Source organism: Patella vulgata, chromosome 4, assembly GCF_932274485.2.
Source record: "Patella vulgata chromosome 4, xgPatVulg1.2, whole genome shotgun sequence".
NCBI lineage: Eukaryota > Metazoa > Mollusca > Gastropoda > Patellidae > Patella > Patella vulgata.
The window spans coordinates 73,175,529-73,197,304 of record NC_065882.2 but is presented as its reverse complement, the minus strand read 5'-3'; the positions used below and the strand labels follow the sequence as shown (position 1 = coordinate 73,197,304).

The 21,776-nt window shown below is 36.7% G+C and overlaps 1 protein-coding gene across 2 annotated transcripts; it reads left to right on the top strand.

The window, feature by feature from the left end:
• The first annotated feature begins 9 nt into the window (after window positions 1–9).
• Window positions 10–19,925, top strand: LOC126819774 (trifunctional enzyme subunit alpha, mitochondrial). 2 transcript variants are annotated; one of them, XM_050547994.2, is made up of 21 exons: window positions 10–146; window positions 1,303–1,350; window positions 2,227–2,297; window positions 3,214–3,347; window positions 4,871–5,009; window positions 5,364–5,483; window positions 7,097–7,269; window positions 7,584–7,639; window positions 7,922–8,040; window positions 8,834–8,890; window positions 9,748–9,857; window positions 12,080–12,250; window positions 12,770–12,905; window positions 13,619–13,705; window positions 14,159–14,246; window positions 14,638–14,759; window positions 15,334–15,529; window positions 16,214–16,325; window positions 16,737–16,827; window positions 17,694–17,748; window positions 18,484–19,925. In XM_050547994.2, the coding sequence occupies exons 1-21, from the start codon at window positions 80–82 to the stop codon at window positions 18,633–18,635; spliced, it is 2,304 nt and encodes a 767-aa protein (XP_050403951.2). In that variant the 5' UTR covers window positions 10–79; the 3' UTR covers window positions 18,636–19,925. The 2 variants fall into 2 exon arrangements, with proteins under 2 accessions (XP_050403951.2, XP_050403952.2); XM_050547995.2 differs by having other exon boundaries at window positions 57–146; window positions 1,306–1,350.
• The last annotated feature ends 1,851 nt before the right edge of the window (window positions 19,926–21,776 follow it).

Here is a 21,776-nt window from a genome sequence, read left to right as displayed (position 1 = left end):
AAGAACAATTAATAAACGAGCTTTTGCGAGACTATAGGTGGTTTTGCGAGAGTTCAAGATTCGACCGGCATCTGAGAAAATGGCTGGCATGAGGCTCGTGGGTGCTGCGAGGCAAATATTCCGTGCAGGAGGCAATATCATCAGAGGTTTAACATATTTTCTTTAACTTTATTATACATATATTTTGTGCGGTACTTTTGCACATCGTTTGTCCCTTTGGATAGTTATTATCACTGGGTATTCTTTGCCGGTCTCTTAATCGTGCAGACGATATTTTTTGTTTGATTTAGTAGATTTGATTTAGCACTCAACCTCAACTACACAAACCAGCATGGACATATCCCTGGATGAATGGGCTGGCAGACATTAGATAAGATTACAACTATTTCGTTTCAATATAAATAAATACAAAAGACATTTTGACAGATTTGTATTGGTTGTAATTATTGTTTACCTGACTCAGAGCACAGAGTACAGTTTTATCATAGAGTTATTCACTGGACTTTGAACCTAAACACAGGTTTTCATCATTTTTATATGTACTTTCAATGTCACAACCAGGTTATAGACTAATAGTAATCTCTACCTACTTTAAGCTATTAACCTTTTAACCTTTTTGTTCCCGTGCCTTGCCATTCACAATGCATTTACTGTAATGGCCCAAACTGATTTATTTGCCTACAAATAACCTTAGGATTTTAGTTATGGACTGTTCACAAACAACTTTCATATTTCAGAAATACTTCATGTAGAATATTAAGAGACCATTAATAATAAAAACTTAAAAATGTCAATGTTTTACTCCACAATTTTAACACTATCAGCTTGCCATGCATAGAAAGCTAGATAGGCCTACTTTAGGTTATAGGGATTTAGGTCTGCATCTTCTTTCACCTAGGGTGAACTCGCAGACATCTTGAGTTGTTCTGAAAATTAAAAATGGAACATTAAAGGGGGGGTTGGATGGCCGAATGGTTAGCATGTGCGTGCTGTATCATAAGACCTGCCATTGAGTCAACTGGCGTGGTTTCGAATCCCCGGTTGTACGTGACAAGTAATAGGGTAGCCTGTCCAACCTTGTGGGTTTTCTCCGGGTCCTCCGGTTTCCTCCCACTGCTAATGATCCCTACGCGCAAGCGAATTATAGAAATAAAATTAAACCATATGTTAGTCCCGAAATGACCTAGTTTGTGTCGAGTGGACGTTAAACCCCATTTCTCTCTCTCTCTCTGCAAAGATTAACAGTCCCTCAAATGACAGAGACTTAAAAGAAAGGGATTTTTTTTTTTTTATCTATTTCAGCAGATGGACACCAACACAGATCAATTTCTACATCATTATCAATGGCTGGTAAGTTACAATATATGGACATAACTCAAAGTCGAATGAACTTGGGAAATAGTTAAAACAGAATAGATTTAAAATATAATGCACAATACTGTAACTATAGGTCTATAGCAAGTCAAAATGGCAGTGCAGTAAGCTTGCATTTATTGCTATACATAATACAGCCAACTGTTTTTTGACATAAGCTTATATTTTGATATATTGCAAAATTCAATTTCTGGAGAAAACCCCTATTTTTAATAGATGGCCTTAGAGGACAAATTGCACAACAATAAGTCAATAGAGGAGCTATATTAGCTCTGACTCACTTACCAGGAAGTCCAGGGTTTCATATTGACAGGAGTGGGGGGGGTTGGATGGCTGAATGGTTAGCAACTGGCGTGGTTTCGAATCCCTGGTTGTACGTGACAAGGAGTAGGGTCACCTGTCCAACCTTGTGGGTTATCTCCGGGTCCTCCGGTTTCCTCCAATGCTAAAGACCCCTACGTGCAAGCAAATTATTGAAATAAAATTAAACCATATGTTAGTCCCGAAATGACCTAGTTTGTGTCGAGTGGATGTTAAACCTCATTTCTCTCTCTCTCTCATATTGACAGAGAAAGTTCCCTGCTGTTTTCTGTCCAGGCAGATCCCCCCCCCCCCCAATAGCACACTGCATGGCATATGTCCATCTTCATAATTAGCCTGGTTAATGCTGAAAAGTGGGATGTTAAATCCCATTTCAATTAGTCCATTAGTAATTTTCTGATGTAATATGATTTCTACTGGAAAAGTTATTAGTGAAACCAAGAGCTGTAATTAAACATATATGAAATTTTGTGATAAGAATTATGTTGAAGACTATAACATATCAATAACCTAGCTTTCTTTTTTTTCCAGCACGATCGCTTCTTAAGTTGGAGACAAAAGGTGATATAGCTGTAGTTAGGTTTGATGATCCTAACTCCAAGGTAATAATTAATGTAATCCTTGGGTGGTAGTTAACAATTGAGTACAATGAAATCAGGACAACCATTTGTATAGAATTCCATTATTTGTGCTTGAGAATCTTTTCGAAACATTGTAGCCATATGTGTAACAAATCAGTGATTGTATTTCCTATGAATGGGATGCCACCAGATGATACAATGGCAATAGCAACAATTAATTCAACATGATGGAAATGGAACCCAGTGTTTGAGCATGGAAGTCCACTGAGCACAGTGAGCTTGGGTGGCAAAATGGTTTAACACTTCTATCATTGAGTCAAGAGGCATGGCAAGTAGGGTCGCCTGTCCAACCTCGTGGATTTTCTCTGGGTCCTGCGATTTCCTCCCTATGCACAATCGAATTATTCAAATAAAATTGAACCATCTGTTTTCCCGAAATTACCTGGTTTGTGTTGAGTGGGCGTTAAACCCCACCCCTCTCACTTGCTCCAACTGAGCACATCATGATGTGATTGCATGATAACTGCAACGCCACACACAGATAGAAACAAGTTTATTTCAAGGACTTTAGTATTCATGCGGGGTCAAGTGTTTAAACAATCACATTAACCCATAGATATTTTGATCTTGTTGTTGGCAGAGTAAGTTCCTTGACACTATCCAGTCTGGTACCTCCATGCCAGTATTGCAGGACTGAGGGCCTGGCATAGAAAAGTGTCTAGTTATTTGGATGGGTTGAAAAACAGGTCTGCCCATGTAATTATTGAAGTGCACCACATATCATAAAGATCCCTTGACATTGAAATTTGATAAAGAGTAGGTAGAAACACCAATGTTTGGACAGAATTGGCTATGTATCACACTGTCTGGCATATGCCTTTCTTCATTAGCCCGGTTGATGCTAAAAAGTATCATGAAAAATTTATTTTATTTTCAGCAAAATGCACTTTCTCAACAAATGCAAACAGAGTTTGTAGAAGTTATCAAAGAAATACAAACAAATGATGGCATTAAAGCTGTTGTTTTAATCTCCGGCAAACCAGGATCTTTTATTGCTGGTGCTGATATTGGGTACGTATAATAAAGCATGGATGCTGTTTCGCTCTTACATGCTGGACATGTTCTACATGAGTCAACAAACATCCAACCAGGAATATGATGAATCACATTCAAAATTCCTAAAAATGACTTCTAGTGACCTAATTCTTGCCTGATTAAAGATACATTATGGGAGATTCGATAACGAGTTGGCAGTTCTCACTATAATAATTAAAAACTAGATAACGTAAAGGCAATTTGGTGAAAATTTCATTCAAATTGATCCACTATGAATCGAGAACTATGCGAATGAAATGTCTGCCTAGCCTCGGTCATCATTACTAAAGTCAGTACGATAAACAGCATAGTCTCGATTATCCATTTAATCGTTTAATCGAGAAGGAAAGTTATGCAGTAAATCGACTCACAATCCACTTAAGATCGCAGGCTAGCGATGCCATCTAGAGTTGAGTATGGTCTGGATAAGTAAATTAATGTCTAATAAATAATTTAGATAACATTTCAGGCCTAAAGAAAGACCTGCGATAGACAAATTTAGCTCTTGCATAATGTATGTTTAAATGTATCTGACAAACAAAATTTTGAAAGAGCATCCCTGACATGAATTGTAGTTTGCTTTCTGGTTTTTTTTTTCCCTCACAAATATTGCTATTATCTTCCAAATAACACTAAATATTATTAATAAAGATGTTTAATAGTCACAATAGTCATATCACAATATGATTTTCCAAATATCTCAATATCCAAAATTTCCCACATTGTTCAGCGATACTGTTCAGTTTAACAGTGGTTTAATACATGCACGTTGAGTCAACTGGCGTGGTTTTGATTCCACATTGTACGTGACAAAGAGTAGGCTCGCCTTTCCAACCTCGTGGGTTTTCTCCAGTTTCCTCCCACTGCTAAAGACCCCCACACGCAAGTGAATTATTAAAATAAAATTGAACCATATTGTGTAGAGAGGGTGTTCAACCCTTCTTAACAAGTAGAACATACTATGGAACAGGAACCAGGTGATCACAACCGTCTTTGAAATTGTGACATCATATCACAAATTGAAGTCCGTTGACCGATGCATGGCAAGTTTTATGTCGATTGTGCTTGAATTGGCAGAGCGTTGGATTCTTTCGAAGAGCGCTGTTCCTCCCCCAAGAACGAGATGAGTGGCGCTTGGGATCTTGTTCCTGATCCAAACATCTGGAAGTGAGATATCCGATTTCAAATTTGGTGGGTTGGATGACTGAATGGTTAGCACGTGTGCGCAGTATCATAAGATCTGCCATTGAGTCAACTGGCGTGGTTTCGATTCCCCGGTTGTATGTGACAAGGAGTAGGGTCGTCTGTCCAACCTCGTGGGTTTTCTCCGTGTCCTCCGGTTTCCCCTCACTGCTAAAGACCCCTACGCGCAATCGAATTATGGAAATAAAATTGAACCGTATATTAGTCCTGAAATGATCTAGTTTGTGTCGAGTGGACTTTAAACCCCATTTCTCTCACTGATTTCTCTTTTATGTTTTAAAACTTATTATTTTTAGAATGATTGAGGCCGCACAAACATATGATGAAGTGTTGGCCCTTTCCTTAGGTGGTCAGAAAGGCTTTCAGCAACTAGAAGATAGCCAGAAACCTATTGTAGCAGCCATTATGGGATCTTGTCTTGGAGGTGGATTAGAGGTATACTGGAGTTTTACATATAGGGCTGACACCGGGCCTGGCAAGGGACAATCTATAGTTGTTTGAATAGGACAAAAAAAACGAGTCCCGTGTACACATTGGCGTGCATGTAACAGGCAGAACCCTTTCAGTTAGAATTCGATATAAGAATAGGCCATATCGACACTATCGGGGGAATTTTTTTGTCATATCACAACTGTCCAGGTTTTCTGTATCCTTGAGCTAGGGCCCAATTTCCATTTATTTTGTTACAAATTGGAATTTTATACATTATGTAATTAGGGTAGACCATTTGAAAAATTATTAGACATATTTTTGTAATTTTAATTATTACACAAATGGTTTGTATTGCAGCTTGCTTTAGCCTGTCATTATAGAATGGCTGTAAAAAGTAAGAAGACCATGTTAGGGGTACCTGAAGTTATGTTAGGTTTATTACCTGGTGCTGGAGGTACCTATCGTCTTCCTAAAACAGTAAGTACATTTATCATCATCATCATCATCATCATCATCATCATCATCATCATCATCATCATCACCACCACCACCATCATCATCACCACCATCATCATCTAATACCAGCAGATGAAGGGCACATCGCCCGAAACACGTACTGGATTAAATCTTTGATTTGCACACAAGTTTGTTATTCATGGACTTTTATCATGAATTATTTACAGGGATTGGTTCCTGTTCTCCCTCGACCGTATCACTGAGATCCAAACTTACTTGCACTGTTAGAGGGACTCTTCCCCCTTTCCTTCCTTTAGTGAAAGGTTTTTTCGTCACCTTTATTGGAATTTTAATCTAATACAGTGCATAGTGCATAACTGCCACATACTTTTGCTCATGTGCACTTTTTTACAAAGATGCATATATAACAACAACAAACTGCTGCTATTACCACCACACAACTCCTATAGCATGCTATATAAATTTCCCCGGTTGTATGTGACAAGGTGTATCGTCGCCTGTCCAACCTCATGGGTTTTCTCCAGGTCCTCTAGTTCCCCCCCCCCCCAGACCCCTACATGCAAGCGAATTATTAAAATAAAATTGAACCATATGTCAGTCCTAAAATGACCAAGTTTGTGTCAAGTGGGCGTTAAACCCCATTTCTTTCTCTATTGCTATATAAAATCTGCTTGTCTGCGCTTTACAAATGAGCATGGAGCCAAGGCGGCTCATTGAGTACGATGTTCACTCACAAACATGGTGTTGGCGGAGAAAGCTCCCCAGAATTTTCCAGTGGTTTCTCCCTTGTCGATGGTGCAGGACAGAGGGCCTGGCAAGGACAGTGACAAGTAGTATGGATGGGACAAAAAAAAATGAGGTCCTGTTTACACGTTGACATGTACATAAAAGAACTCTTTACAGTTGGAATTTGATACCAGAGTAGGCTGTAGCTGCTGTCTGAGCAAAATTTGTCTTATAGCACATAGTGTGGTCTATGTCCGTCGTCATTATTTAGCACAGGTGGTGCAGAAAAGTATGAAGTTAAACCCCATTAATCTCTTGTTTCCAAAACGGATATCTTGCTCCGTTCACAGACCAGTAAAAAAAATTTTCTTCAAAAATGCAAAACAGAATCCATAAAAAGTGCTTTTCATTATTCTGCATGTCTTTTATGAAACAATCTGCCTTTTGATATAAGAATGTTGAAAATTTTAAGATTAAACTGAAAACTCATTTATATTGAGCACTGAAGAAACCATAATATTCAACTGATAACGACATACTTATTATTTTTAACTTACAACTGCATTCTATCTTATTTTGTGTGTAATTGTAGTGTTCTTCCTATATTCTACTTGTATAATGTAAATGTTTTGTAGTTTAGGAGTGACTTCCCAAACTTCCCACTTTAAAATGCTATTGCATTTCAAATGATTTTGAATTTATCCTGATATTACATGTATGTATGTCTTTGTAGCTTAGGAGGGATTTATGGAAGATTAGTTTTTTTGCAAACTAAATACATTGCCTCATTAAATAAAGTTTTTATTGTTATTTTTTCATTTCATTTCTTCTTTTAATCAGATCATTTACAGATTGTGTTTTAATTGTAGTTATGTTTGTATTTTTAGGTATCGGTGACAAACGCCCTGGATATGATGTTAACGGGTAAAATGATTAAAGCTGATAAAGCGAAGAAAATGGGTCTTGTTGATGCTATTATAGACCCACTTGGTCCCGGTCTCATGGAGTCTGAAGCTAATACATTGGCCTATCTTGAAGATGTTGCCATACAAACAGCAAGGTGAATTATACGTTTATCTGAGCAAGGGCCAAAACTGGAGCCATCTAGTTCTTCGGGTGGTACAAAAAACCCCAAGATCTCGTGTATGCCTTTAGAGCACATTAATGGTCCCATAAACAATAAGGTCACAATAAGAATAGGCCATAGTGCTCTTAAAGACACTCGATTGAGCTCAAGCTTCATTAACTTGGTTAGTCAACCTATATTGAAACCCTTAAGCTAATTGAATATTCAGCATTTCTCTAGTATATATTAGTTTAAATGTGAAAAGAACTCTTAATTAATCATTCATATAAAACTATGATATTTTCTAGGGGATTGGCTAATGGAACAGTAAAGAAAACGCCAAGAAAGCTGGGATTACAAGACAGTAAGTTTCAAAATTAAATATACCAGTGAATAAAACGGGTTCATCTTGTATGGAATGTCTGTTCATTCATGGAACTTAATGTCAGCTTCCACTAAAGAACCCTTGTTTTGATTCTCGGGTTGTACGTGACTAGGAATTGGATCGTCTGTCCAACCTCATGTGTTTTCTCCCTGTCCTCCGGTTCCCTCCCACTGCTAAAGTCCCCTACGCGCAAGCGAACTCTTGAAATAAGATTGAACCAAACTGTTAGTCCCATAGTAACATTTGTCTCTCTATTTTCAGAAATCATGAACACAATGATGCAGTATGAAATGGGTAGAAATTTTGTATTTAATAAAGCCAAGGGACAGGTGATGAAGCTAAGTGGTGGTCTTTATCCTGCACCACTGAAAATCTTAGAGGTATGATCAAATTTAGATCAGGTAACTGTTACGTTTTGTGCAACCTACATTAATTATTGTCTCCCAACTTCCGAGAAAGCAGGGGATTATTGAATTGGGTTTATCCATATGCCTGGCAATGAAAACCCATCCACTTGTTCAGATGGGACGAAAAACAGACATCCTGTATCCATTGGCAGGACGTGGAAGATCCCCTGACTAAATTAGGCTGTAGTGCCAATGTTGGGGCAAAATTTCCATTAAAGAGAGCTGTGTGACATGTGCCCATCCTTAGGGGGATCACATGGCTAAGTGGATAAGACGCTGGCTCGCTAGCCTGGAGGTCGGGTGTCCAATCCCAGCATTGGCCGAGAAAGTTCATCCAGATTTTCCAGCATGGTTCACCCTTGTCAGTGATGCAGGATGGAGGGCCTGACAAGGACAGCTGTCTAGTCGTGCGGATGGGATGAAAAACAGGTCCCGTGTACACATTGGCGTGCACGTAAAAGATCCCTTGACAGTTGGAATTTCGATATAAGAGGCCGTAGTGCCGCTGTCCGGGCAAAATTTCCCTCATAGCACACTGTATGGTGTATGCCCATCTTCATTAGCCCAGTTCAGAGCAGAACAGTAAGACGTTAAACCCCATTTCATTTCATTTCATGTCCATCCTTATCCACTTAGTTGGTCCAGGAAATTAAAGGCATTAATTACTTTTCCATTTTATTTCTGTCATTATTATTGGTTATAGACGTTACTTGGACGTAAAATATGTCAAAATGATTTTAATACTATGTATATATGTTATTTACAGGTTGCTAGAACAGGAATAGAGAAAGGCAAGGAGGAAGGTTTGGCAGCTGAGGCTAAGGTTTGTGATTTTCCCGTCACTTGATCAAATGTTTAGATATAACATTATGCACAATTGAAGTGAAAGAATTACAAATAAAGTATCTGTGTGTCATTTGGATTTTTTATAAAATATGAAATTTCCCATGGTTTAATCCAAGCTGACATTTTTCAATTCATCAGGCCCCGAGTTCACAAAGCATTCTCAGACTTCAGTTAAGAATTTACTCAACTTTCAATCACTGTTTATGAGAAATATCTTTGATCCAGAAACACAAGACTGCACATAGTTTCCTATTGGTGTATTTGATACATTAAAACAACACCGGTTTTATAAAGGGCTATATTTTAGTTGAAATAAGGTCAACAATATTGAGTGAATTCTTAACTTAAGTCTGAGAATGCTTTGTGAACTTGGGGCCAGGTCATTTTAATTTCTGAACTTTCACAATATTTTAGTTTGCAAGAGATTCCTCAATCTGTGAAACGATGTTCAGAGACTTAAAATGTATTGGAATCAAGTTTTAAAACCCATGTTAATAAGTGTTTACCTCTAATATAATGGAGCTTCACTTGAACGCTGATGTTAGGATCATCTAACTATACTCCTGGTGTATTTAGACTTTATCGTACTGAATTTGTTGTTAAAATTAGATTTTTTTGTACTGATTTAGTTGTCAAAATTAGATTTTCTGTATGGATTTTGTTGTCAAAATTAAATTTTTTGTACTGATTTTGTTGTCAAATTTAGATTTTCTGAACAGATTTTTGATTTTGTTGTCAAAATTAGATATTTTGTACTGATTTTGTTGTCAAAATGAGATTTTATTGCGTGCAAGAATCCAAACATTTTCTTCTTCATTTGCTTCTTTTTTTTAGGGATTTGCTGAATTAGGTACAACTCTACATTCTAAGGCCCTGATCGGTTTATTTCATGGTCAGAATGCCTGTAAGAAAAATCCCTTCGGTGTACCCAAGAAGAAGGTGGAGTAAGTACTCAAATTTTCAGTCAGTTAAAGATTTGGATTTCACTGGGTATGAGGGAGCCATGGTGCAGAAAAGTAGAACAGTAAACCCCATTAAATTTTAGTTAAGTAAAAATTTGGATTTCATTGGGTTGGGTATAATCATATGGGACCCTTAGGTTGGGATGACTTTAAAATTTATGCCCATAAAAGACATGTTGGTATGGTGTAATATATACTAAGCAGGCGTAAGTGACTGTGGGTCAACTTGGACTGTTCATGTATTTCTCTGAACACAATTGATTAGAAATTAATATAAAAAATTCCAAAATTGAATAGAAGTCACTTTATATACACACAGGTTTTATTAATGTGTGATTTTAGACCCATATTCGTCTATTATAAGGTTCCAAAGTATAGAACTATTTAAGACCACTCCCCCACATGCAAGCAAATTATAGAAATATGGAAGGAAGCTATATAATGGTCATCTGTGATAAATTTTAGCTGTCCAGAAATGTCCGTCCCGTCTAATTTACTGTGGTTTACAACTAATCTTGGATTTATATTAGATTTATATGTCTGTATTTTGGGCTGACTAATTGATAACAAGATGTATTGGGGGCTGTTTATTTTAACCCATTAAGTGCGTAGGTCGTTACATAATGTCCTGGACAACTACCACTCACTGTATGTACGGCGTAATATAACGCCTTAGAGGTATTTTCCCAAACCTATTCTTAGAACATAGTACACAGGCCTCGAATTCTAATCTTTTTAGGGCCCTGCCATTTTGGCCTCGGGTTTTGGCCAAATTTAGGGGCACCAAGGCCAATGATGGGGGCATCAAGGCCAAAAAAGTACTCTTTTGGAAGAATCAATTAGTAGTAGTTTTTGGGTAGGCCGACACCTTGGGGTATAATTATATGTGGATTATAAATGAAACAAATTGTTTATCCATTTCAAAAATATTAATTTTTAATTTTCTTATAGTCATCAAAATAAACAATAACAGCCTGCATCATTATGCATTTTTATATTTATATGTTGTTTTATATATGTAGGATTGTTAAAAATTTAATAAATACATGAACAGACATAAAAACTAAATTACGGATTAAAATTGTCCTTCAGTGCTTCACACTCTCAGAAAATTAACAGAAAATATTGGGCATTTAAATAAAATGAAACTGGCTTTTAAGGTCCTACCAGACATAGATTAATACGTCTTACATTTCAATAAACCTGTTAAATTTACTGTCCCATAGCAACAATCATTTGATTTGTTTTACTCATCATGACGTATGGAACTGTGAAATGAAAGACCGTGACCTCTTTCAAAATGAAAGTAAACTATCAGTGCTGTTTGGCGGACGACACATATTTTTTATCATTTTTAAACTGACCTGATGTCACACGTTGGGATAGCCCATATTTATCAAACAATAAACTCTTTGTTATTATTCTTCCTATGACATATTGTACGTGCCTGTTTTCGAAGACTTGGGTCTCCATTACGGTAGTGAAATCTTCATTAACGAAATAGACTTGATAATCAAGTCTGCTATGAAATCACGAGATTTAGAAAGAATGGCGGGAAAAGTCATTCGTTTCTCGCTGGAATTATATTGTTACCGGAGAACCGTGAGTTAGCCTTCGGTACGAGGAGCGTTGTTTATAAAATTCGGGTGCGTCTAAAAAATATGTACCTGGGTTTCACTTTAGGTGCCTGGTAGGTGCGCGAGCGCTTTCTCGCGAGCACTTTCGCGCGCCTTTCGTTTTGAGCCCTGGGTATTATTATACATTGTTAATTAGTATGGCGATGTGAACGGGGGACGAAAAGGATATGTAACTGACCAGATATGTGGCTCAGGTAGACTTTTTATTTACTGGATCAGAAAAGGGCATCCCTGCTAACATGGCCGGCAACCACGGCCACAAGGGGCCGTGGACAAAGTGAAGATTTGAAGGGCACGGCGGCCAATTCAAAAGGGCACCGCGGCAATGGCCGCGGTGGCCGCCGTTAATTTCGAGGCCTGAGTACATAGTTCTTCGTCACTTCGTCAAATTAATTACACAATTAGGGGGTAGTTAACGTTTTAAAAACGTCACGCTTAACAGGTTAATGTGTGTTTATATTTTCAGGATGCTAGCTATGTAAGAGGCTGGGCATTATAATGTGTTTATATTTTCAGTACCCTAGTTATGTTAGGGCTGTTTATTTTAATGCATGTTTATATTTTCAGCACTCTAGCTATATTAGGGGCTGGTTTAATGGGAGCTGGTATAGCTCAAGTATCAATAGATAAAGGAATGCAAGTTGTATTGAAAGATATGTCTTTACAAGGATTAGCCAGAGGTCAAGATCAAATACAGAAAGGTTTCGATAAACAAGCAAAACGTCGGAAAATAACAACGTATGTTTTCTTTATACTTTGTCAGAAGAAAGGCATTATTTATGGATCATATACCTAAGACATTTTATGAGTTGTTAGAAATGAATGGACAATGAAGTTTTTTTGTCCAGGAACTGAGCGCCAAGCTCGTTGTGTTCTTCTTTGGAGGCCATGTTCTTCGAAAAAAAAAAGCCTTTTGCTACTCCCATTCAAGTATGATCAACCTGAATTTTGGCCTGATTGCTCTTTGAACAACTGTGCGGCGATTAACTGGACTACAAGTTTTGATATGTCACAATTCTAAGGTAGCAGCAATAATGTAATTCTTGGTTTCTGGTCCACTTGTTTAGTGAATAAGTCAAATTAATTCTAAACAGAAGACGCTTGGAAACCTCATCCATGTCCTATACAACTATCTGAAGCCCATGAAACCAAAGCCGTAGATTGTAGTTTCTATTGTTTGTTGTATCTTTTTCTTCTGCAGTTATCCTCCACTGCCTTATATTATTTTAATAAACTTACTATTAATTTATATTTTAGTTTTGAAAGAGATCAGATAATGTCGAATCTGGACCCGACATTAAGCTATGATAATTTTAAGAATTGTGATATGGTTATAGAGGCAGTATTTGAAGATATTAATATAAAACATAAAGTTATTAAAGAAGTCGAACAGGTTGGTTTATATTTAATGGATCTAGGACAACTTTGTCATTGAGAGTGATGTGATTTGTCACTCTAGATCTACTTTCAATTAGCCCCAAGTCAAAACTATGTTGCCTTGTCATGTGATTGGTCAGATTTGTCGTTTTAGCGTAATTGTTTTACATATTCTACTAACAGCTTTGCTCGGTCACTTGCATTGAGTCACCTTTTCCCAAACTTCCGATTTGTATTTGGCTGGTTGGGGGGTCTCTATGGGTAAGACGCTGGCTCTCTAGTGTGGAGTTTGGGTTTTCGATCCCTGCATTGGCCAAGAAAGTTCATCCAGATTTTCGGGTGCGGATTTACTCTTGTCAGTGATGCAGGACGGGAGGGCCTGACAAGGACAGCTGTCTAGTCGTTCGGATGGGACAAAAAAACAAGATCCTGTGTACATATTGGCATGCACGTAAAAGATCCCTTGACAGTTGGATTTTGATAAAAGAATAGACTGTAGTGCCGCTGTCCGGACAAAATTTCCCTCATAGCACAATGTATGGTGTATGCCGTCTTCATTAGCCCAGCTCGGAGCAAACAGTAGGACGTTAAACCCCATTTCATTTGTATTTGGCTGGGTGGGTTCGTAAGATCAACTTCCCAACTGGCCATTTTCATTTTTACTGTCTGATAAAAAATGAATGTTATGGGTTGAACAGAATTGATGTTTATATTATTTTTATATTTCAGTATATACCAGAACATTGTGTGTTTGCATCAAATACATCAGCCTTACCTATAACACAGATAGCTCAAGCCAGTAAACGTCCAGAAAAAGTAAGTGTTTATGTCATTGACTATCTGTGTTCTGGCTCCATGTCAGTTTTTTTGCATATTTTGTTTAGCTCAGATTAACATTTTTTTTTTTTTTTTTTTTTTTTTTTGAGAAACAGAATACAGCATGCAGTACTTAAGATATTTGTGACTAACATGTATTAATCGTTATGTCCAAATGACCAGGCACGCTTTCTTTGTCAAGCCCTCGGGTGAACCCTATAGAAGTGAGAACCAGACTTTTCAAAAGTTCTTGTGTATCATGATTCGAACCTGGGGCATCTTAGTCAACAAGAGACCAGTTTTCAACCAACATGGCTCTAAAGAACAGATTTAGTCTATTTAGGTTTATGACTAGTGTCCACCATATATTTTAAGCACATGATTTTTTATAAAATGAAATCTGTTAGGTCAGTGAATAATGTCAATTGTAATAAATAATGCTGTATTTTTCAGATTATTGGAATGCACTATTTTTCACCTGTTGATAAAATGCAATTGTTAGAAATTATTACCACACCTAAAACATCAAAAGATACCACAGGTTAATAACTCTAGCTTCTAAATTCCAAGTTAAAACCATTACTTCAATTAGTAGTAGAGTGACAATTGTTGTACTTGAGGCAGGGTATACCTTTTCTAAGATACATGATTCTATTTTTGATCCAAGGCTTTGAGTAACCCTGCGGATTTTCAGTAGATTCTTTTATGTCAGGCCATCTTTTAAAAAGTTCTGGTCTCCTGACACTGCCAAAGAAAGTCCTGTTAGTCCTAAAATCACCTACAATGTGTTTGAGTGGAAGTAGAACCCTAATTCTCTCTTTTTAGTCTGGAATGTTGGTTGGGTTTACGTCGAAAAATGCCCTTTGTTAAAATGTTAATAAGATTTCTGCACATGGTATTTATATAAATATTTTTAATGTTAATATTTTTAGCGTCGGCAGTAGAAGTTGGTTTACGTCAAGGTAAAGTTGTTATAACTGTTGGTGATGGACCAGGTTTCTATACAACAAGAATATTAGCACCTATGTTAGCAGAAGCCATTAGATTATTACAAGTAAGCCATTGTGTATATTATTAGCCCATTGGTCTACAGAAGAACTCTTGTTTCAGACATATTTGTCAGACATTCACATGCCTTGAAATTAGAATTAACCTTAAAAACTAAGTACAATTTAACTCATAGTTTTTTATATACACTTAAAATGTATTAAATCTCGGATAACTCTAAAAAATGTATTAAAACTCGGATAACTCTAAAAAATGTATTAAAACTCAGATAACTCTAAAAATGTATTAAAACTCGGATAACTCTAAAAATGTATTAAAACTCGGATAACTCTAAAAATGGCCATACTCTTTGTAAAAATATCTTGTTAATGAGGTAAACAAAATGTCACAAATTGACCAGCTGTCAACATTTTGAACTGAAAGCCCTGGTTTACATTAAAGCTATCAATTTTTGACATAGTTTCTTTTTCACAGATTAGAAAGATAATTTCCAAATGGACAGGCCAAGACATTTTTCGACGACATCTTGTCCTTAAATTTCATTTTCTTTAAATTGTCAAGAAAAATATCCATTAATTTTTATTTTTTTTAATTAATAATCTGGTTTTCTGTAAATCCAGGAAGGAGTGAGTCCAACTAAATTAGATAAATTAACGAAGAAGTTTGGTTTCCCAGTGGGTGCGGCGACACTAGCTGATGAAGTTGGAATTGATGTAGCAGCACATGTTGCAGAAGATTTAGGAAAAGCTTTTGGTGAAAGATTTGGTGGTGGTAATGTGGAAGTATTAAAAGAAATGGTAGCTAATGGTTATTTAGGTCAGATTTGTTTTAATAATTAAGATCTTCAATTAAATTTTCCTTTTTATAAGAGAAGTACAATCTGATTAAAACAGATTCTATTTCATTTCATTTATTATAGTTCAAAATTTCATTTTACTTGTCTTTACTACACCAGGATCTGGAAGAGTTGTTATATTACCGGCGTTTTGGTTGAAGTGACGGATTAGTCCATGAAATGGTCCATTACGGCGGCTTCTTGGTGTGCCATGCACGGAACTGTGGGTAAACCACTAGAAACGTTAACGCTGATTGATTAGTCAATGTCTGACGTCATAGGGTCAAAAGCCGCTCTTACGACCCCTGACACAAACTTCCAGTACAACTTGTCAGATCTTCGTGTAGTCATAGGGTCAAAAGCCGCTCGTACGACCCCTGACACAATCTTCCAGTACAACTTGTCAGATCTTCATGTAGTGTAGGCCATTGAAAGTATAAAAAAACAAAACGAAATATAGATCTGTATTTTAATCAGATTGAGAGAAGTAAAACTATTGTTTTGTTCGGTAAGTTTATCCCGTCTATCTCCAAACTATGCTAGACTAGAATATCATCTAGGAAATGACATCCAAGAACATAAACCCAATCCAGCTACACAGCTATGCCAGGGCTACAGGGATACCATTTTAAACCTCATTTCATTTCTTGCTGTTTCCATTTTAGGTCGTAAATCAGGCAAAGGATGTTATGTGTATGAAAAAGGATCCAAATCTAAACCTGAAAATGATGAAGCACTGAAAATTGTAGAAAAATATCACATTCCTCCAGGAGCAGCGTAAGTTTGTAATATTATTTATGGTTGTGAAATTATTATTATATTTGTTTTGTTGTGCAGAAGAGAACAAAATAATTGCCAATCAATAAGTTTACACAGCAAAAAAAACCCATTAGTCTTTACAAATCATATAATCTCTGAAGGAATAAACTAAGTCTGTATTTTGGTGTGCACTTAAGTTATCTCCCCTTAATGTGTCAAGGGAGGTAATTTGATACATGGAATCAGACTAGTAATTCTTTCCCCGTTGACTTAGATTTCTTGGCGTGTAGAAAGAAAGAATTGCTATGATCAGTGTAAATAATTCCTAGTCTTGGTCAACCTGTTTGGTAATAACAAACTTCTTGTATATTTTGTTTCTAAAAGTGTAAAATATATATTGTAATAAGTTAATATATTTGTTCATTACAGAAATTCTGACGAAGATATACAATATCGATTAGTATCAAGATTTGTAAATGAAGCCATCATGTGTCTTCAAGATGGAATTCTTGCTAATCCTGTAAGTTTCTTGTCATTGTTCATAATATTTAACGATTGAAATACAAAATTTCTGAGGACATATTATAAACCCAGGAACCACAATGGCTCACTAACCAGGATGTCGCAGTTTCCATGCTGGTGATAGTCAAGAAAACCCCTTAGAATTTTTGCTCAAGATGGAGGGCCTGGCAAGGAACAATGTCTAGAAGTAAACAATTGCCATAGCGTTGTTGTCTTCCATTCGGATGGGACGGAATACTGTGCTTCCTTGTAGACATGGCTGTAGGGGCAAAATTTTCCTCATAGCATTCTGTATGGCATATGCTCATCTTCATGAGAGCAGTAGGACATTGAACCCCATTTGATTTCATTTTGGGGGGTTGGATGGCTGAATGGTTAGCGTGCGCGCGCTGTATCATAAAGTCTGTCATTGAGTCGACTGACGTGGTTTCGAATCCCCGGTTGTACGTGGCAAGGAGTAGGGTCGCCTGTCCAACCTCGTGGGTTTTCTCCGGGTCCTCCGGTTTCCTCCCACTGCTAAAGACCTCTACGCGCAAGCGAATTAGTGAAATAAAATTAAACCATATGTTAGTCCCGAAATGACCTAGTTTGTGTCGAGTGGACGTTAAACCCCATTTCTCTCTCTCTCTTGATTTCAATTTTTTGCACCATATAGGGTCAAATCACTAATTGCGTTTTCTTTTCTTCAAGTGGACAGTTGGTTTGTGACTGGAATAAAACCATTCATGCCAGAAGCTTGACAAAACTTTCTGGAAACCACTGTGGTGTTCTTGACGTATTCGAACGTGTAGAAGTAATACATAAAACTAATGTACACTGTTTACTGAATATTTCAAATTTTAATAATGTGGATATTTTGTTTAGCTTGATGGTGATATCGGAGCTGTGTTTGGTCTTGGTTTCCCACCTTTCTTGGGAGGTAAGTCATATATTTCTTAGCTATGTATAGTCTTTGATTTTAAAGTTAATAATAGTTCTTGGTTTGTTGTTGTTACCTATGCATGATCCAGAGTGTCAAGGAATATGATCATATGTCTAACTTTGTGGATTTAATATGGGCCCTCCAGTTTGCCCCCACTTCAAAGAACTTGTCACGAGAACAAATTATTGAATTAAAAACAAATTACTTTATGTATAGAAATTCAATGTCGGAGCCAATATGGCCCAGTGAGTGAGGCCCTGATTTACTTACCAGTCCTACACGATTTATCAGCATGGTTTCCAGTTGTCGATTGAAGTAGGACAGAGGGTCTGACAAAGAACATCTAGTTATTTGGATGGGGAAAAAACAATAAGATCCTGTGTACAGATTGCCGTGCACATAAAAGAACCCTTGGCAGTTGGATTTTCATAAAAGAGTAGGCAGATATGCCAATGTCTGGTAAATTTTCCCTCATAGACACTGTATGGCACCTGCTCTTTTCATTGTTCGAGTTGGTGCAGAACAATGGAATATTAAATCCTACTTCATTTATCTCAAAGGTTAACTCGAGGGGTGACTTAAGGGGTGTCGTTTTGATTACCGGCTTGTACGTGACAATAGCCTGTAGGGTCCACCAGTTTCATCCCACTGCTAAAGACCCCTATGCGCGAGTAAGTGGATGTTAAACCCCAATTCGTTTATCTTGATCAATATTGTGTTTTTATTTTGTAGGTCCCTTTAGATATATCGATTTACACGGAGCGAAGAATTTAGTGGACAGAATGATGAAATATCAAGATATCTATGGTGTACAGTTTAAACCTTGTCAATTATTATTAGATCATGCTAATGATGCCTCAAAGAAATTCCATGTTAAAAAATAAAACTGCACAGGCCTTATTAATTATTTAATGAATCTTTGTAGAAATATATCGCTCATCCGTTGCATCTGTGAATACCGTAGAACTTGAAAATGAACAAGCATTATTAATAATTACTAAAACTATAGATTTCATATATGTTCAAAATCAGGAGATACAATTAAAACTGCATAGGTATTATTAATTATATATTCCATTTTCCATCTTTTAAAACTATAGGGATGGAATATAACACTGGTGTGTGTTTATAGGGGCCTAATTCATAAACACTTAAAATAATATTTGAAGGATCCAACCATTTCTCTGGTCAAAAGTTAAAATCATAGTACAAATTTTAGCTCTTGTATTCTAAAAATATTTTAGTTTTGTGTTTTTTGTGAATAAAAGCCCCAGTACCTAATAGCAGGAATAAGCTCAACTATATATTTTGATGATTGCATTTTTGTCAATTCATTCACATTCAATTTCTATGCATTTGTTTACTACTTGACATAAAACCATAATTGAAATGAACTCACATTTCTCTCTAGTACAAATTGTGGGTCTTCAAGATTTTGTAGATTTATATGTTGATCAAGAAGCATACATAATTGAATATTTCTTGGAAAATCTATTAACTGTTAATCTAGATCAAAGTGAACAATTGCCAAAATGATCCAAATATTAAATACCGGTAGATTGTTTCAAACACAGAAAATGGATAATAATCAAGTCAAAATTTAAAACTATTTATCTGTCAATATTTGTTCTCTTTTAAAATCTGGTTCTAGCCTGCCTAACCTCATGGGTTTTCTCCAGCAGGTTCCCCCCACTGCTAAAGACCCATATATGCAAAGGAAATCTGGTTCTAGCCTGCCTAACCTTATGGGTTATCTCTGGTGGGTTCCTCCTACCAGCAAAGGAATTATTAAAATAAAATTGTACCACGTGTTAAAACCCATTCCTCTCTTAAAATCATTCTTAAAATCATAAGCTTATATTTTAAAATACAATTGTGAAAACAAAATGAAGAACAGCCTAATTGACTGAAATATTGAATTGTAAATAATAATAATATACTAATAATATATAGTGCTGAATATTTAATAGAAGATGTAAAAAGGTGATCTTTTATCTGAAAAGTGCTGAGAACTGTAGCTGGACCTTTTAGCCTTTATTTGTGAGTGAGAGTGTAAGAACATAATATATGTTAAAGCCATCCATTGTTGGTTGTATATTTTGTATAATTATCAAATGACAAGATTTTTCAAATTTTGTCTTTATATCATTAATATTAAATTTGATAAATTACAATTTTAGACTTGAGTGTTTTGTTAGATATCCTTCATCTCAAAGACGTGATGTCGCGTTGTCTCCCCTTGTCAGTGGTGCAAGATGGCAGGCCTGACCAGGAACAGTGTCTAGTCGTTCAAATGGGGGGAAAAAAAATAAGTTCGGGGTAAACATTGGCATGTACTTAAAATACGGCCATATTGCCGCTGTTCAGGCAAATTTCCCTGATAGCACACTGTATGGCATATGCCCGTCTTCATTTAATCTGTGTGCCTTAGATCGTTATGTCGGTCATTTTACGTGACAAGGAGGAGTAGGGGTCCTGAGGTTTCCTCCCACTGCTAAAGACCCCTACACACAAGTGAATTATTTAAAAATATTAAACCATATGTTAGTCCCAAAATGACCTTGTTGAGGGGTATGTTAAACCCCATTTCTCTCTCTGAGAGTGGTGATAGTTGGTGTATAGTTTCATTAGATCAAAACCTTGACTAATAAAAGTTCGATAATGAGCATTTTCTACTCCAATTGTCGTACTCTAAAAAGAAATATAATGAGTTGTACTCTATTGATTGGGGTAATGGCCTTGTGTGTGACAGGGATGGTGGAACAGGAAACCATTGCATCAGGTTCAAGTTAATGAAAGATCATTAACATTTGGAATTCAAAGAAGAGTGGTCTGTTTCTGCTTCACCTGAAGGGCTAACAAGAAAATTGTGTTGAACTGGAATTTGAAGAAGTGCTGACAGGGGCGTGGTGCAAAAAATTTTTTTAGGGGGGCCCAACTTTCTGCAAGTGTGTTCATGGTAAATTAAATTTACTGGCTGCGGAGAGTGTTGGCGGTAGCGCCGCCCACATCGAATGCAGTAGGCATTTTTTAAATTTTTAAAATTAGAAGCCGGGAAACGCCATTTCGATGGATTAGAGACAATAAAGTTATTGAAAAATGGTCGTTTTTTTAGTGATAATTGTAATTTATCACTCGAAAACTGAATTATATTTTATTCATCTCAACTTCGATTTAATTATTGAATGTACATTTTGAAAAACTTCATGCATGGTCAAATACGTATTTAGATGTATTTGTATTTTAATAAAAAATACTTTCAGTCTTTATTTTTGACACCCGTATATGGATATTTTATCAAATACAACATACAATCATAAATAGGGATTTACACAACAAGCACAAAATCAACTCTGTACGTAAACCCCCGGATGGCTTTGATTCGGCTTGGATTTAAACAGGATTTCATTGACTGATTAAATTTTTAAATGGCGACGTGAGCGGAGATTAACCGTTACGTTGACGTCATACTCCCGGAAATTTTAGATCGAGGCTAAATGATAGAGTGTACGAAGCGAGTTATATAGAAATATAGCTCTATGGCGAGGCCTTAACAAATGATATCTAAACTAAAGTGCAATAAACTAAACACGGATAATGACAAATTATACAATTCCTGGAGACCATGTGATGACTAAAACAGACGGACAGGTCTTCTGTCTTAATAATATCAATAAAAATATTTTTATTTCACTGAGAATTTGGGGGGGGGGGGGGGGGCAGGTCCCCCCGGGCCCCAATGGGCACGACGCCACTGAGTGCTGACCAAAATTTCACTGCCTAAACAAATATTTGGTTGCACACATAAAACCGCATAGATCTTGCTGTTTTAATCTCAAAATGAACTAAATAAATATGAGGCCAGACATTAAAACTCCAATGCGCGGGGCGGGGCGGATGGCTGATTGGTTAGTGCGTACGTGTTGTATCAATAAGGTCTGTCATTGAGTCAATTGGCGTGCTTTCGATTCCCACGTTGTACGTGACAAAGAGTAGGGTCGCCTGTCCAACCTCGTGGATTTTCT

What these genes read in the sequence shown, in the direction of transcription:
- LOC126819774 (XM_050547994.2), top strand. Translation starts at nt 80, where the DNA reads ATGGCTGGCATGAGGCTCGTGGGTGCTGCGAGGCAAATATTCCGTGCA. An exon ending in AGGAGGCAATATCATCAGAG is followed by an intron (nt 147 to 1,302) that starts GTTTAACATATT and finishes TATCTATTTCAG; the next exon opens with CAGATGGACACCAACACAGA. An exon ending in CCTATCGTCTTCCTAAAACA is followed by an intron (nt 5,484 to 7,096) that starts GTAAGTACATTT and finishes TTGTATTTTTAG; the next exon opens with GTATCGGTGACAAACGCCCT.